General features: G+C 35.6%; 3 protein-coding genes across 3 annotated transcripts in view; all 3 read right to left on the reverse strand.

The window, feature by feature from the left end:
- Positions 1-723: 723 nt before the first annotated feature.
- sumo3b (small ubiquitin like modifier 3b) lies at positions 724-3,008 on the reverse strand. The gene is made up of 4 exons (XM_081368509.1): positions 2,826-3,008; positions 2,049-2,177; positions 1,863-1,934; positions 724-1,612 (listed from the first exon to the last, which is right to left on the reverse strand). The coding sequence occupies exons 1-4, from the start codon at positions 2,844-2,846 to the stop codon at positions 1,550-1,552; spliced, it is 285 nt and encodes a 94-aa protein (XP_081224635.1). The 5' UTR covers positions 2,847-3,008; the 3' UTR covers positions 724-1,549.
- A 550-nt stretch (positions 3,009-3,558) lies between these two features.
- On the reverse strand, positions 3,559-10,044 carry pttg1ipb (PTTG1 interacting protein b). Its single transcript, XM_081368143.1, has 7 exons — positions 9,833-10,044; positions 7,007-7,059; positions 6,739-6,847; positions 6,173-6,275; positions 4,742-4,807; positions 4,583-4,629; positions 3,559-4,462 (listed from the first exon to the last, which is right to left on the reverse strand). The coding sequence occupies exons 1-7, from the start codon at positions 9,921-9,923 to the stop codon at positions 4,419-4,421; spliced, it is 513 nt and encodes a 170-aa protein (XP_081224269.1). The 5' UTR covers positions 9,924-10,044; the 3' UTR covers positions 3,559-4,418.
- Positions 10,045-12,001: 1,957 nt separating this feature from the next.
- The window catches only part of myo10l3 (myosin X, like 3), a 79,860-nt gene continuing 74,262 nt past the window's right edge, over positions 12,002-17,599 (reverse strand). The window contains exons 37-40 of the mRNA XM_081367966.1: positions 17,370-17,490; positions 15,949-16,407; positions 14,680-14,871; positions 12,002-14,044 (exon numbers count right to left, since the gene is read on the reverse strand). Coding sequence (XP_081224092.1) covers positions 13,940-14,044; positions 14,680-14,871; positions 15,949-16,407; positions 17,370-17,490 — 877 coding nt within the window. The 3' untranslated portion in view covers positions 12,002-13,939. The remainder of the gene's footprint in view (positions 14,045-14,679; positions 14,872-15,948; positions 16,408-17,369; positions 17,491-17,599) is intronic.

The raw sequence follows: 17,599 nt of genomic DNA on the forward strand, positions 1-17,599 counted from the left end.
GTTGAAATGTTCAAGTTTTTTATAAAAAAAAAAAGAAAGATACACAAAGAAAATGACTCTAACATGACCATATTGATTTATTCTAAGATATTTAGTTTGTTACAAACAATGTGAAATCTGTAAAACAAAAACCTCAAAATTAAAGTTGAAATGGTATACTGTTGAATAAGCTTTAAGTATATACCAACAATTTTTGTGTTTATTATTTAATTTTATGTTGGTACATTTTTGTGAAGTACACCTGTTTTGACCTGACGTCCATTGAAACGGACAAAAAAAAAATTACAATTAAAGCCAAACATAATTCAGGTCTGAAGGGGTTAATGACAGAATTTTCATTTTTGGGTGAACAACTTTTCAATAAAAACACCAGTTAAATTGTTAGTGCATGTTAGCCTAGGTCCTTTAAATAATATTAACAGTTAAATAACTTTTTATTTTAATTATGTATCAATAAATGTTAAATGATTTTAGAAGTATTTTTATTGTTAGTTTGTAGTTTCCTAATGTTAACAAATGGAACCGTATCAACATTTTAAGAAAATCTTCAGCACATGTCGATATGCTTGACTCCTATAGAGGCACTGAAGCATTATCAGAACTATTCTCTGACAAGCCAGTTTTACAACCTATTCTAGAACTGCATTCAATCTTTTTGCAGTTGCTCCATCTAGTGGCAACCCATTTTATTTTCACTATACAGCCGGAAGAACAAAACACGGATCAGTATCAAACTAGATTTATTATATACAGTAGTAAATGGCCAACACAGGATCCTCTGCTCTCCCAAACACCACTGCCATTCCCATTACATTTCTCACACGTGTTGAGTTGACTGTGAAGCTGCTATTTCACCAGGATAGTGTTTAATACTCTTGATATGCCAGAAAGGCTAAATGAGAGGGATGTTCCAATATGATGTATTTGTAAAGAGCAAAAAGTATGACAATAAAAACATGGGGGAACACTTCATTTGTATATCATGAAATCCAAACTTAGCAGACAGCAAACTTTTAAAGACATACTCAAAGCTTTTAAAATTAAAAAATGTCTACTGGAATACGATCCACAATCTAGCTTTATCAAACCTGAGGTGTCAGAAACACAATGCTGCGATGTCGACATTTGAAATTGTCCATAAAAAGGGAGTCTTAAAGTAGTTTATCGCGATCAAAGAAAATCTGAGACCATACAAAGTAGCCACAAACATCCTTTCACAAAACTTGTATATAAAAATAGATGGGGGAGGCGCAACATACGTACATAATACAAAAATGCATATAATAGGCATACAATAAACTCTAAAGGTGGAGGGGGGGAGGGGCAATAACATTAGTAACTCATTTCCAATTCGGTTCAGGGAGAACATTGCAAAAATGGAAATGAGTTCTTTGGATGATTAAAAGAGAGAGAGAGAGAGAGAGAGAGAGAGAAAAAACCTATTAACTTAAACATTAGATTTCCAAAACCTTTTCCATTTCAGCCCTGAACGGCAGAGGAAGTGAAGAGGAGCACAAAAACAAAAGCATCATCCACATGTGCTCCATCTTTAGCACGTTCCTCCCGTCTGCTGCTGGAATACATCGATAGTGTCTTCATCTTCCATTTCCAGCTGAAAATTCACGACACGAAAAGACGGAGAAACATTTTAATGCGAGGCCTAATAAAGGAGCTTATTCTTAAATGTTTGGTTGATTGCACAAATTGATTACACTTGTTTTACAGATATTGCACCCTCAAAGACATCTGAAGTCAATTAATACAACTGAACTAGAAAGCCACCATAGAGCATACATTTGTTTATTAACCAGTTACCGCTTTCATGCTCACAACTGTAACAAATGCAACGATAAAGGACAAACCTGTGCAGGTGTGTCTGTCTCATTGATTGGCTGACCATCAAACCTGAACCGTATTTGCCTTATGGATAAACCCTGAAAAAAAAAAAAAAAAAAATCCAAGTTATAGTCCTGCTCAATGTAACAATGACGTACAATGCTTCACGAGTGCAGACCTCAGAATCACTGGAGCTCAAGCTGATGTCTCACCTGTCTTTCACAGTATGCCTTCATCAGTTTGCTGAGGGGGGTGTGCCTTTTGATTTTGAACTGGACCACAGATCCATCCTGACCTGCCACTTTCAAATTGATGTGGTCATTTTCAGTCTTCACGCCCTCCTGAAATGAAATATGCAGAGCAAAATATACAGATAAAAGATATTAATAAACATGCAGGGTGTTTTAATCACACATAAGGGTCTACACACACACATAGGAAGAGTCATTTGCGCTAATGCCACATTGTCCATTACATGCAGCCGCTGTATTAAACATTAGATGTTCCTGACCTGTACTACGGAATAACATGCTTTGAGAGGTTATTAACGCGATAAACAGCAAGACTTGAGTAAATAATATCTGTATTAGTTCAAACACTACTGAAAAAGAGCTACAACCTGAACAACTGCGCGAGAATTCAGACAGTGTTTCCCTTTCAGTGCAACTGCGTTTGGCGCAAAGTTGAATCAACTATCCGCCATGAAAGAAAGCCAATCTGAGCATCTTGTTGAGTTGAAATGAAGCGAAACACTGCCGGTTTGATTGTTAGCGACGATATATGTAATGGTTGTCCATGTAATTGGATGGATGGCTGAATTAAATGGCCACATGCGGAAAATGCGCAAAATCTTTGTTGAAAACCTCTTTGTTTCCCTTCTAACCACATATAAAGTGCAGGACCCAGACAATCTACATTCATGCATTAAATCACATCAAAACATTCCTCTCCATGCTACTGGAGCTCAGAACACAGAGACATGCATGTACCTTTGGTTTCTCTTCTGACATTTTTGTAGAAATGTAAGGATTTTCCTGATAATGTGGATGTGACGGTAACACAACAGCGCTACTACCCGCTTCTGTCCTCCCCGCGCTCAGCAAGAACGCGCAAACTGAATTCGCCCATTTGATTGGACCGGGTAAAATCACGTGATTCCCAGCAGGCAGCTCCAGCCCGAGAACGCGCAAAATCAACTCGTCTATTTTATTGGACAGTATGAAACCACGTGACCAATCCTCATGTTCTGCTCGAGGTCAAAAACAAGTGACTTAATTATGCACAACATTTAAATAATAGTGTGCGCATTACTTTTGCTTAATGAAAAATATTACATTATTCTTTTTGGCGTGTCAGGTATAAAAATTGAAAACATTGTTAAACACACACACACACACACACACACACACACACACACATATATATATATATATATATATAATATATATAAAGAATTCAGATGCAAAAGCCTTTTAGTGCCATCTGAAAATTTCTTCTAGAATGATCATTTTTATCAAGCTTGTATATTTAAGTTCAGTAATTTCACTTAAATGTCAATGAAAATTCACCTATTAATTGTCATTTTAGTGAAATTACTTTTATGAACTATTATGAACTTAAAAATACGAGCTTGATAAAAATGATCATCCTAGAAGAAATTTTCAGATGGCACTTAGAGGCTTTTGCATCTGAACTCTTCATATATATATATAATAAATGAATAAAATAAAATTTTAATCACATATAATCTTCAATCTTCTAATATATAATCTTCAATAAACTTTCACAACCACAAAACAACATGAAAGTACAAATAAAATAAAGCACAAATAAAAGTACAAAAAAAGATTGTGCCACTTGGAAAATTACTCTAGTCGTGATTTAGGTCTAATCTATACTTTAATAATTAAATATGAATGACCTTATTGCAAAAAAGCATTTAGTGTCAAAGCTGAAACTTGCTATAACTTACATTAACAATAAAAAAAATCTTATTTGTCTAACAGCAGATCAGTACTTCCTAATAATCTACAATAAACAGTAACAAATATACAATATTCACTTTTATTCATCTTCTCTTTCTCCCAGTTTATTTGGCTTTGTAAATTGCATTGATAAACCAACCTTTTGGTAATTACAATAAGCTAGTGATTAAAACATTGACAAACACATAGTAATATTGAAATATCAATTTACCGTTTATGCAAGACAAGTCCTAGTTTAATCTGATTAAAAAGCTACAGCAGTAAACGACATGTACTGCCAACAAAAAATCGGGTCTGGCCCAATGCAGACTCAATTATCAACACGTCTTCCTAAATTTATGTTGTCGCTTATTTGGATTTGCAAAAAGGCACTACATTTACAAAGCTTTTTTTAAATACAATGTCTAAATTGTGGTTTGCGTGCAGATTTGTTAAAAAATCCAGGTATACTATGAATAAATCAAATTTCAAGTAAATGGCAACAATTTATGCTTGTGTGGCAACTAGTACAATCAAATGAAAATGGATATGCAAGGAAATGTGTTCATTTTTGTGAGGTATAAGTAAAGTCAACAGTGGAGCATCATCACAAGTTTCTTAGCTGTTCTCAAATCTGGAGTACTGGTTATCCTTTGTCAAACCTGAAAGAGAGCGAGTAAAGTTCAAACTCTGAAACACAGTATAACTAACATTTATAAGTTAACTATAAAGGATACTTCTATTTATTTTATACATAATTTATGATGAAAGGAAAATCTTACCGTATTTCAATCGCATTTCATCATGTCTCTGCCTCATCTCTGCTTTCCTGCAACAAAATGATTTTTTTTTCTTAACACTATTTCATCAAGACTCAATGGTCTCCACATTTATTAACAAACTCAAATGTATGGAATTAATTTTCCCACAACAAATCATACCTCTCCTCTTTGCGTAAACTTTTCAGATGAGCTTGTCTCTCCATTCGCTCATCATTCCTCTTTGACCTTTCAGATTATTAGGAGAAATTTTTGTTTAGTCATTTCTTATGTGCTCTTATGTGCTCCAATGTGTATACAGTGCTATGCATAAGTTTAGACACCCATGCTAAAGTTGACTAAAAAGAGGAATAAAAAATCATCTTCTGGAAATTGAACTTAATGCCTTAATTAAAAAATTTGGGAAAAATCCAACCTTTAAGGACACCAATTTTATTTGTGAATGAATAATGTATCGTAAATAAATAAATGTTCTTCCTTAAAATACAGGGTGCATAAGTTTGGACACCCCTATGTTAAATTCCCATAGAGGCAGGCAGATTTTTATTTTTAAAGGCCAGTTACTTCATGGATCCAGGATACTATGCATCCTGATAAAGTTCCCTTGGCCTTTGGAATTAAAATAGCCCCACATCATCACATAGCCTTCACCATACCTAGAGATTGGCATGGTTTTATTTCAGTTAGCCTAATAGTTGGTTTGATTTGCATTGAGAGATGATCTTATGGAAAATACTCCATATACGCTGGGAGAGCAGTACCGGCTATTCTCAGAAACTAAATAAGGTTTAGGTGCTTTTTTGAAGGGAAAAAATCACTCAAGGGGTCTGCAATGTCGCTAAGTTGGCAACACTGTGTATCTCCATTTCTCCAACTAGGGGTTGGGCCACGGGTCAAACAGAAAATACGCGCTGCGTTTAATCGCCCGTTAAAAAAATTAGTGCCGTTCATATGATTTTGCGTTAACACGTTATTAACACGCTAACTTTGACAGCCCTAATATACATATATATATATATATATATATATATATATATATATATACAGCCACATGTATCTAATCAGCCAATCACATGACAGTAACTTACTGTTTGTATTTAAATAGGCAAACGCTTAAGAGATATGACTGGATATCATTAATGCAGTGATTATGCTTTTAACATGTTATATGTTTGGCAACAGTTCTTCAAACCCTAATTGATGGAGTGTGTAGCCTTTCATTTATTACACAACCATGTATGAAGACACGTCATGGCCATATTCCAGGATGACAATGTCAAGATTCATTAGGCTCAAACCGTGAAAGAATGTTTGGGAGGGACGGGAGCATGAAGACTCACTTTCACACACCTCTGGCACCTCTAGTCCAGACCTTAAATTCAATGAAAGTCGTTGGGATGTGCTGAAGTAGACTTTACAGAGTGCTGGACTCTTGCATCGTCAATTCAAGAACAAAAACTGTCATTTCCATGTTATCACTGAATTCCTACTAAGACACTACAGCAAAAAGAAAACTGGCTTTAAACCTTTTTGGGTGAAAACACTAATGTGCCTAAGACTTTTGCACCCCTACATTGCTGGTTTTCATCTTACCCAATGTTTTCACATTTACAGCAGCAGAAGCAGCAGACGAATATGGCGATGATGATCAACCCGGCGATCACAGAGATGGTAATGATGAGAGTCTGGAAATTCACTGTGATTCATACAACACAGAATTGATGTGATCATTCATGTCCACAACTTGTACTCCAAAACAGGAAGTATATGCAGAAGGTTAAAATTCGCTTGACTCATTTTACAAGAGTTTAAATGGAGTTCAAAGTAATAAAGTGAATGAAGTTAAAGCTACTGTGAACTATGGACTGAGAATAAAGTTCTAGTTTTTACAGTACAGTATACGAGTTTATAATCCCCATGCAGAATGGAAGATGTTTTATGTAAGAGGACTAAAATAATTTGAAGCTATTTGACAACAGATATACATTCAACAAGACACAATTTACACAAATTATACTGTTCAAACCTGTTCCTTATTTAAAACACAAAGGGAATGTAAATTGTGCATGTTCATGATAAAAAAAGCACATAATACATCCATTAAGACAGTAAACAAATGACAAGATGTTTCCCGCTGTGTGTGTTATTATCAGTCTTACTCCAACACATTCCCCATCGTGCATCTGTGAGAGGACAGACACTGTGAGACGGTAGAACGCTCTTCACTGGATAGTCAATGCATTTCTGGCTTGAGATGCACCACAAACACTGAACAAAAGATAACATTCACAACCATTATGTACATTTATGTCACAGAACAATTGTGTATGATTTTTCACCAATTATTGCTGTCTGTATAACAAATACTATGGGGTTTGGAAGTGCTATCAGTGAATAACAAATTATATGCACACTGACAAATCCTACCGAAACAATCTTCAGACATTCTTCACAAGTTGTGTTGGATTTGATAGTGCAGTCTGTGAAAAGAAGGCAGTTTTAGGGACAAGTCTGACATTAATGTTACAGCTGATTTCAACCATAGTTTAATAAATGAAATCTAAAACCTACGGCATTGCTCAGAATTCTTTTTTTAATGAAAATAAAACATATTCTCTACAAGCTGACCTCTTAAAACTCCTTTGTTAAGTTTTCTATCATGTGATGTAAACAGGGCACACTCTCTCTCTGCCTTTACGTCAGGGACGTCGTTAGGCCTATTTTAGGGGGGCTGAAGCTACCCCAAAATGTTCCTAAGCCCCCCTAAATGAAAATAAGAACAACAATAACAATTCGATTTATCAATAACCGTATCCTCATTCATATTTAGACGCAACAAATGATATATACAGCTACAAAAAATAGCCGAAAAGTCGGAAGTTGGACTGAAGTACAAAGAGTCGTTGTGCTATCAAGATGATGCACCGCACCGTCTCGTTGCATTGGTGTGAACTGTGGCAGCTTTCAGAGCGTTGCAGACCGGAGCGCTGCAAGAAACTGGAGGATTCATCTCGTCTCGTCGTTACTCTAGTCTGAAGTTGAACTTGCTATGCACCCCTCCCCCCCTCATCACGGTAAAACACAATGAAACGTGCATCACTCTACTTTCGTTTTCAATAACGTAATTCTCTTCAGGGAAAACCAATCAAGGCAAACATCGAACATATCGAAAACAAGGACTCGACAATACCGCTTTTTTTTTTTTTGCTTTTTTGAAGGGAAAAGTGAGAGAGAATTGTAGCCCATCCGGACAAATGCCCTGATTAAAACAATTTTTAATATAAAAATAAAAAAAACTAGGGAATCACCGAAAACGTGAGGAAGATTCTGTTTTATTTCATTTAATGTAAGTGGCGATTGATAGCCCGTATAGGCTACTGACGGTCATAGATAGCCTATCTATGCCCACGGTAACAAAGTTGCGCTGTTGAGGCTCGCGCTGTTATTTATAACATAGGCTATTATAGTTAAGAAACAATATATAGCCTAGGCTACACACGACCAGAGAGCTGTTTTCCTGAATGCCATCAAGATTGAAACCGAGACGGATTTCATAACAGTTCAATAAACAAATAATTAAAATTAAGTCACTTACAGTACATGCAATGACTGTTTTTGTTCTGTTTCAGCATCAGCGAAAATAGTTCCAAACAACAGAACCATAGCAACACTCAGCCGTGTTTCATTAATGAATGATTCAGCGTTTTGAACGAATCTATTGAGTCAAAGATTCAATTATCCATTCATAAACTGCCTCATTCTGAATAAATCAGCCTTTTGAACGAATCGTTTGAATGAATGACTCAATGACTCGCTCATTAAGACTGTCGCCTGCCGCCTCCTACTGGCGGTTTAGTTTCATAAAGTATCATTCTTTTCAACATTCCTTATGTGTATATTCAAAAATATTTAAAATAATCTCATTTAATACAGTTATAATTTTTCAATGTAAATTATTTAATTTGATAGGTATAACTAACAGCCTAGTGTCTTATTATTTTAATTGAATATATTGATCAAATTTAAGAATTTGAAATGAAAGATGGAGCAAACATTTAATAAAATTAGGGAAAAATGCCCTTTATAAAGGAGTGTTTTCAAACAGTGATGTAATGAAACATTGACAATTTAAGTTTGAAGGGAGTTAAAGCCTTAAAGCTTCTGTTTAGGCTATTAAGGAAATGTAATTTTGCCAAAAGAAGAACTTTTATTTTAAATAAATGTTCATTTTAAATCAGCCTACTTCAGTGTGATATGTTACCATATTATCATGCTTAACACTGAGAATTTGAATAATTGTAATGTGATGATCAGATGCAAATATCTAAATCAGAGAATATGGGCGGTTTGCGGGTGGATTATTTATTTTTAATAGTGGATTCGGGTGACTCAAAGTGCACCAGATTAATGAATTTATCTTTAAAATGTACACAATTTTCTTCCGGGGGGGGGGGGGGCGCATGCCCCCGGACCCCCCTAGAGGTACCAAACTACACCAACAAAATAGTGTGAGAAACACACCAGGCTATATGATGATATACAAAAAATACAAATTTAATTACCTTATTATTAAAATACATTATTAGGATTTTACCACGTCCGCCTCGTTTTGAACCAGGAAAAACCCTGTAAAGTGTACCCTGGGGGCTAAGCCCCCCCTTTTTTCCAATCCTAGTGACGTCCCTGCTTTACGTCATGATCATTTTTTTATAGTCTATGGTCATGATCTGATAAAATTCCTATTTTCCAAGGTTACAGTTTAAAATTGACCATAAAAGCATCAACAAAACACGTTTTGAACCAATTTAGTCGTTTACGCTAAAAGTCTTTAAATAAGTAAACTGTCTATGCTTGGTGGTCCCGATGTTTTAACGGTTACTGAGTCATATGATCAGCTGCTCAGAGGCACATTTGCAAACAGTATACGTGACTTATTAAGACGTTACCATTTCCAAGAAAATAGACGATGTAGAACGAATAATTCGGGAAAGCGTGCTTGGTAACGTTAGATAAACGAACTGCAAAAAAAATTGTCTTCGTTTGAAAACCCTACAAGCTGCCTAATATACACCATTTTGGGCATCATGTGCGCGTACCGAATCTGAAAGCTGATTCCCAAATATATATATATATATATATATATATATATATATATATATATATATATATATATATACTGAAGTAGCCATTGTTGTTTTACCGTTTCTACGGTTAAAAAGCTTGTAAACAAACAGCACTGTGGCCGAAACTTACTTGTTACTGGACCTTTCGTCTGAGCAAAAACAACAGCAAAACTGAAGACAAAGAAAACAAAAGACAGTAAAAAAGTCCGAGTTTGGGTCATGTTGGCAAACGCAGCGGATCTGTGTTGGTTTCAGCCCTGGTTTGGTCATGTGTTTTCTGGAAGAAAGGATTGAACCTCGTCTTTTCAAGAACCTCCCAGTTTCGAAATAGTGGTTTATGGTTAAGCACGATTTATTTGAGGCACTGATTTACAAGTTTATTTTCTTTCAAATTACTATTTTCTGACTGTTTATTTATTTTTTTTAAAAATACATGTTGGCTTCTTAAACTTATTTAGACAATATTATATAATAGGCTACCTAAAAACAAATTATTATTTATTAAAATAAAAATATGTATTTAAATACACATTCTGATCTGTTAGTATTTCTTAATGGCTAACGTTTGTAAAAAAAAAAAAAAAAAAAAAAAAAAGATAATAATAATAATAATACTAATAAACAAAATGTCTGTCTGTCTCTCTTCTAAATTCAAATTCAAATTTGCTTTATTGGCCTGACTGTAAATAATACAATATTGCCAAAGCTCAGAATACATAGAATAATAATAAAAAACATCAAAATAATAAAATATTATAACATAACTTAAATTTAAATAAACAGTGTGTCAAATCAGAACATGTGTGAACATTTGATACCACAGTGTTTTAACACACACAAACACACTCTTGTACATCTATCTTTATGAGGACATTCATTGACACAATGCAACCTCTAGCCGCTTACCCTAACCTTACCCATCACAACTAAATGCCTAACCCGAACCCTGACCCTAAACCTACCTTTATCCTAATTATAACCTTATCCCTAAAACCAAGTCTTGACCCTCAAACAGGCCTTTAAAGGGGTCTCAGGAAGTGAGGACCGGCCAATATGTCCACACTTTACTCTCTTTGTCCTCACTCCAATGGTCTAAAACTCAAACTGGTCCTCACAAAGATAGTTGTACAAGTACACACACACACACACACACACACACACACACACACACACACACACACACACACACACACACACATTCATTAATGTAAATGTTGAACAGCTACAGCCCTGCCACACTCCTCTTTTCTGGATGAGGAATTCTGTATGTTTGTTACCAATTCGTGTTGCACATTTGTTATTCGAATACATGATTTTATAATGTCATAAACTTTACCCCCTACACCACTTCATAAAAGTTTGTAATATAGTTGTGCCAAATAGAATCAAATGCTTTTTTGAAATCGACAAACCATGCAAATATTTTTCCGTTTTTGGTCTGTTTTACGTGTTTATTGATTAGGGTGTAAATGTGGTCAGTAGTTCTGTGATTTGAAAGGAAGCCAATTTGACTCGGACTCAGGGCATTGTGTTCGTTAAGGAAGCTTACAATTCTATTGTTTAAAATACTGCTTAATAACTTCCCCAGATTACTGCTCACACAAATGCCTCTGAAATTATTAGGGTCCAATTTACTTCCATTCTTATGAATTGTGGTAATAAGTCCTTTGCTCCAGATGTCAGGAAAACAGCCTGAACAAAGAACATTGTTGAATAATTTGAGCACAGCCGTCTGCAGCTCAGGTGTGAGAATGCTTTCACCCAGAATGCTGTCAGGACCACAAGATTTCTTACATTTTTGGCTTTTAAGTTTGTTTGTCAATTCACAATATATTTGTGGCAATAGCCAACAATACATTGTATGGGTCAAAATTATCGATTTTTCTTTTATGCCAAAAATCATTAGGATATTAAGTAAAGATCATGTTCCATGAAGATATTTTGTAAATTTCCTACCGTAAATATATAAAACATTTATTTTAGTGAGTGAATGCAGCACAATCGCGAACATAAATGAACAACTTCTCAATGAAGTTATCTCAATGTTTCAATTTTTTGGCACCCTCAGATTCCAGATTTTCATTTTGTATCTCGGCCAAATGTTTTCATATCCTAACAAACCATACATCAATGGAAAGCTTATTTACTCAGCTTTCAGATGATGTATACATCTCAATTTAAAGAAATTGACCCATGTGACTGGTTTTGTGGTCCAGGGTCACGTATTATATTATAACAGATATATTATAACAGATATGAACTAAAACAAACTCAAAAATTTTTATTACAAGGGAATTTTGGGAAAAGGGATGAAAGCATGTTGCAGTTGTTTATTATTTTGTATCACACGCATTAGATTGTGGAAAAGCGAAGAACAAAGGAAAATGTAAGGTAAATCGATAACATTTCAATAATCCACACCATATCTGGAACTGAAATAATTTATTAAGCATTTTGTAAATCCAGTTACAAAAAAAAAAAAAAAAAAAAAAACGTTCGGCGTTGATTTTCATCCTCTACACAAGCTGAAATATTTTGACTCTAAACTAATGGTGATGACTCTGGAATTGAACTGACCAGCAGCTCATCAGATTTATTAATGGAGCAATAATGAACAGAACTTTGAATGAGGTCGTGGTACCACACAAATGAGCCTCTGATACCACAGTGTCATCCTTCATTCATACTATCACTGTGTGTTACATCACTGATGTAGTCTGTACACGGCATGCCATCGACATCCATACAACAACACTAACACTGAATAAATACCCAACCCACCCATAATTATTCACTCTCAGGCACACAAAATCATCCTTCAGTTATAAGTATGCAGGCTTCCTTTAAAACATTCTTAACTATCTTAGAAAAAAACATCCAGATGATGTCTTAAAAAAGGTTTGATGCATGAACTAAAATGGATTTTCTTTTCTCGAAAGAATAGATTTACAACTGACCTACTGTGTGAAATACTGTGTGAAAAACTGTTTGTTTTTTTACTGTATTTTTGCAAAATAAATATCAGTACAGTGGTATTCCACATATTTCCTGTCAAATCTCTGCTATAACACCCAGAACACTCCACTGAAATGTTGAGATATTGCTTGTCTCTATACTGTACCTGAGCTTAACCCAGAAGGGGCCATTCACTCAGAATACGTTTTTCTATTGTTTTGTAAAAATGCACAAGACGGAAGGGTTTGACCGTTGGACGTATCTGACCATGAAAACGGTACATTAAAAGCGGGCTCAATTTTTGTGATAGAAGATTATTGCAGAAGTTGGAAGCACTTTAAAAAATTGGTGAGTGTCTTCTTTAAAAACAGACCACACTTAGGTTGGTATGAACCTAAAACCATCATGAACTACAGCCATTTCTTTTCACATCTGGGCTCAAAAAGGTTCATTTTGAAGCTTTAAATAAATCTCCAGTCTAGACCTCGCATTGCCCTGCGTATTGCGTGTTTTAAATGCAAATTGACCTAAGGGCCAAGCACATCTATCCAGTGCGTTTACAATGTAAAAGCAGCTCAGTGGAATGCAAAAACACATTTTGTGTGAATTGCCCCTTATGCACAATACATAAGAAAACACATAGATGAAAATGGCAAGACATAAAGGCAGAAAACCTTTTCCTCATTCTTTGAACCTGAGTTACTGAGTTAAGGTTCAGTAACACATAAGCAGTAAAGCGATCTAAATGATGCAAATCTGCACAGACCAGCCCTTGTGCGGAGTAAGGCAAATGGACAAGTTTTAACATGGCTGTTGACGCTTTCGATCTGTGCGATCACTTCAGGCTATGAGTCTTTGAGAGCTCTCAACAAAACACTGTTTTGTTTGTAACATTTAAGACCCTGTTTGGATCGTTTCACTTCAAAGAGTGTTCAAAACTGAAAATGGCCAAAATCAGAAAACCAGAAAGGAGCATGTTAAAGCATTCAGTACTTTGAGGTATTGGCGATGAACATTTGCTGGTTAACTAAGCACTGCACCACGTGATGGGATAAAGGGACAAGTGCTGATTTACAGGACATTCTGTTGAAATCTCAAATGTGATACGTTGTTAGAGGGGTGGTTGTCTACACATATGCAGATTTTTAAATGATGTTTGTCTTCTCACTGGTTCCTGTATCATCATCTTATATTCGCCAATCCGCATCCCCGCTGTTGAGCTCTTTTTTCCATCATTGAGAAGGAAATCTCTAGCGTCTTGACTGTGATTGGTCAGTACTCATCACCTGATCCAGTTGCTCCCAAAGCTGGCCACTGATCTGACGCTGCATCGCTTCTTAACTATCATGTTGATGTAGGCTTTCATTATTTTGGTGATCTCTCCAACCTGAAACAAGCCACAGATTATACACAGTGAACACTTCTATTCAATTATATGTTGATTATGTGTTCTTACAGGGATAGTTTACCCAAAAACTAAAATTCTGTCATCATTATTCGCGCCAAAACTCATAAGACTTATCTTTGAAAACCCAACTTTGAAGATTCAAAAAGCTCATGAAGAGACCTTAAATGCAATTATTATGAGTCGAGTGGTTTAATCCAAGTACATGCATACAGTGCATTAAATGTGGTGAACGGAACTTCAAACACACTGCATAACAGGCAAAAACAAACCTCATTGGTTCTCGCGCATCAAGCAAGTACGTTTGAGATTCTGTTTACCATATTTGATGTTTATATGTGAATCAAAGTCTACATTAAAGCTGTTCATACAGTAATTGTGTCTGTTCAGAAGACTTGGATTAAAATGCTCGATATGTATTTACTATGTCTTTGTGAACTTTATGAAGGAACAACGTTTTGGTGTAATGAACTTTTATGAACAATTTTCTCAGGTTTCATTAAAAATATCTTCCTTTGTGTTTTGAAGATGAAGTCTTATGGGTTTGGAATGACATGTGGATGAGTAAAAGATGACATCTTTGGGTGAACTATCCATTTAAAATGACATTTGATTACCTGAGGTGTCTCAAAAAACATGTCTCTCCCATCCACTGTGATCTTGTATGTGCTGGCAAGAGGAGCTCCGAAGAAGACAATGTGTTCGTAGGGGAAAGTCTCCAGAGGTTTGGCCTCTCCTCTCTTATACACAGACACGTTCTCGGCACTCACGCTCAGCCAGAGGTCGTGAGGGAAACCACCTTCTTTACACTGCACACAAAATCACAGCAAATGTCAGATTAGACTATAGAAAAATGATCCAGATACTATCTGGGTGTGAGACAGTAAAGCAACCACCCAGAACATCCAAAGAATACCTTCGCAAATACATAACACACCATTCGCCGTTCACACACCAATCAATTTTTCCTCAAAAAAGCTCTAATCTATTTGTTGATGTGAAGGCCAAGTATAGTAACCCATACTCGGAATTTGTCCTCTGAATTTAACCCCTCCAAGTCAGTGCACACACATTAGAAGTGAGCAGTGAACACACACTCATACACACTCTCTAACCATTAGGCCACGACTGCCAATGAGAAATGGAAAGCTTGATGAGGAGTTTTAAACCATTTCACTAAATGTAATCATCCAACCCAAAACAAGCAAAATGATATTGCGTTGCTTTTTTCATGTTTTGTGGCACTTTCAAAGTGAAATGTCCAATCAATATGAAATGAGTGGCGCTAAAAGCACATCCAGTTTTACTCAAAACAGATGAATGCGAATTTAATCAGAAATTAAATGTCTGGTGATTGGCGCTAAAAGGTTAATGCTCTATCGCATTTGAAAATAATGTTCCATCTACTACATTAAACCCTACCCTAAATGTAACTGATAGATGTAATATAAGCAAATGATACGAGAAAAATGCATTTGCTGAAGCAACCATGCCAATTTAGCTTGCTTCTGTGAGTCTTTCGGCTCTTTTATCGTGACTCGTGTTTCATGGGTACCCGAGAACTTTGCATTACGAGTGCAATGCTGATTCAGGGGAGCTACCGAGCAAGTTTACTAGAAAAAGTCATCAATATGGAGCTGGTTATGTTAAGTAAATGTCAAAATGTACAGATCATGCACTATGTTAAAAGTGCTCTGAGGTCATAGCATAGTATTGTGCAAGGAATCACGCAAAAGTAAGTCTTTATTAATCAATAGTCTAATTATTTGTGTGAAAAGGAATAAAAGTTGTTGGTGCTTTACTGGCACAAGGGAATTTTATGTATAGTAATGTTTTTGCATTTCAAGATTTTCCATCTTTTTTTACATCCATTCCAAAGTGCTTACCTCCACATCAAACAGCGTAGATCCATACCCAGGCCATTCTTTAATGATGTTCATATATTTGAGCATGGCTTGGTGTTGATCCAGACCATGCAGTCGACTCCATTTCTCCATAACACTGGCCCTGGTGGCTGAGGTCTCTTCCTTGATCCACATTTCCAGCATTTGTTCCTCCTGCATGCTGCGCTGTTTCTTCATAGTCCCCGTCTTGAGTCCACGCCTCAGCGTGCCGTCCAGGAAGCTCGTCCTCCTCCTTTCTAGGGTCTGTCCCGGTCCAGCTGCTCCTCCTACTTTGGTGAACTGAAGTATGCGGTTGCGCAGACGGCCAGTGGGGTAGACGCTGTCCAAGCTCCAGTTCACCCGAGACACATCCCCAGACAGGTACTGCAGGCGTAAAGCAGCCAGGTGCTGAAGGGTGTCCTCATGGGCAGGAAAGTGACCGCTTATTAAACTTTCATGAGCCTGGAGAGATGAATGAGAACAAAACTCACATTTGACTTCCTCTGAACATTGCAAAAAAATATTTTTTGAAAAATGTATTACAAAATGGGTTGGGTTTGTGCTTCAAAAAAAGAAAGATATCTGCCAATTGATTATTTAAAGTTACGGCTTCATTTTAACTATTTTTTACAGTGCTGGGTAGTAACTGATTACATGTAATCTGGATTACATAATCAGATTCCAAAAACTAAGTACTTTTAAATTAAACTCACAACCCCCTTGCAGTTCCATCACAAACCCCAGTCTGGGAAACCCTGATGTTATGTAATATTTAATGCACTTCATGTTGTTGACAACAAAGAATGGAATATATTTTCTTTCTCTTTTTATTTTATGGTACAAGATTATCCTATCCAAATCAATGTGATAAACAAGTTTGGTCAAAAGTAATCTAAAAGTAATCAAAAAGATGTCTTACCTTAAATGTGTAATTGAATAGATTAGCCTACATCCCTTACGATCATTTTTGTCATGTAATTTGGAATCAGTAAACGACTACAATTTGTAAGTAATCTACCCAGCTCTGGTTGTTTTAAGCACAAACTTTTTACCAATTTTTTAAGAAAACAAGACTTAATATATTATGTAAATTGCTTCTCAATTTAATAAATCTTGATTTAGGAATGTTTTTATTTCAGGAAAGCTAAAATAAATATTAGACTTTCTATAAATATTAAATAATTTTAATAAAGCTATTTATAAATAAATATTTTTTTAAATAATAAAATTGACAATAACAAAATAAATAAATAAAAATGACATTTAAACTAAAATAAAAACTGAAAACATAAATATAAAATCTAAATCGCCTTTGAGATGAATGGTCAACATTTGTTAGTTTAGATAGTTTCTCCAGGTATTACACACCTCCTCAATTGGGTTGAACAGAACAGAAGCAATAAATGAAACTATAAATAACTGACCTGCTCAAACATGAAGACAAACTCCACTCCTTCCTTGGGCATGCTCTCCACATCTAAGAAACAATACAGTTTGAAGTACAGCTTCCATTGGCCGTCTTCTTCCACCTCACTTCCTGCCAGCCTGAGAAACAACCACCACACCAAACATTCATTTTTGTGTGCTACTCATTTATTTCACATTGTTTTTAAAGGTTTTATAGATGGTATAAATGCATTACTGCTTTAATAAC

The sequence above is a fragment of the Scardinius erythrophthalmus genome (genome assembly GCF_964197995.2).
Source record: "Scardinius erythrophthalmus genome assembly, chromosome: 6".
NCBI lineage: Eukaryota > Metazoa > Chordata > Actinopteri > Cypriniformes > Leuciscidae > Scardinius > Scardinius erythrophthalmus.

What these genes read in the sequence shown, in the direction of transcription:
- sumo3b (XM_081368509.1), bottom strand. Translation starts at nt 2,846, where the DNA reads ATGTCAGAAGAGAAACCAAAG. An exon ending in AGGCATACTGTGAAAGACAG is followed by an intron (nt 1,935 to 2,048) that starts GTGAGACATCAG and finishes TTTTTTTTTCAG; the next exon opens with GGTTTATCCATAAGGCAAAT. An exon ending in AGACAGACACACCTGCACAG is followed by an intron (nt 1,613 to 1,862) that starts GTTTGTCCTTTA and finishes GTGAATTTTCAG; the next exon opens with CTGGAAATGGAAGATGAAGA.
- pttg1ipb (XM_081368143.1), bottom strand. Translation starts at nt 9,923, where the DNA reads ATGACCCAAACTCGGACTTTTTTACTGTCTTTTGTTTTCTTTGTCTTC. An exon ending in GACGAAAGGTCCAGTAACAA is followed by an intron (nt 7,060 to 9,832) that starts GTAAGTTTCGGC and finishes TTCTTTTCACAG; the next exon opens with ACTGCACTATCAAATCCAAC. An exon ending in AATGTCTGAAGATTGTTTCG is followed by an intron (nt 6,848 to 7,006) that starts GTAGGATTTGTC and finishes TCTTTTGTTCAG; the next exon opens with TGTTTGTGGTGCATCTCAAG.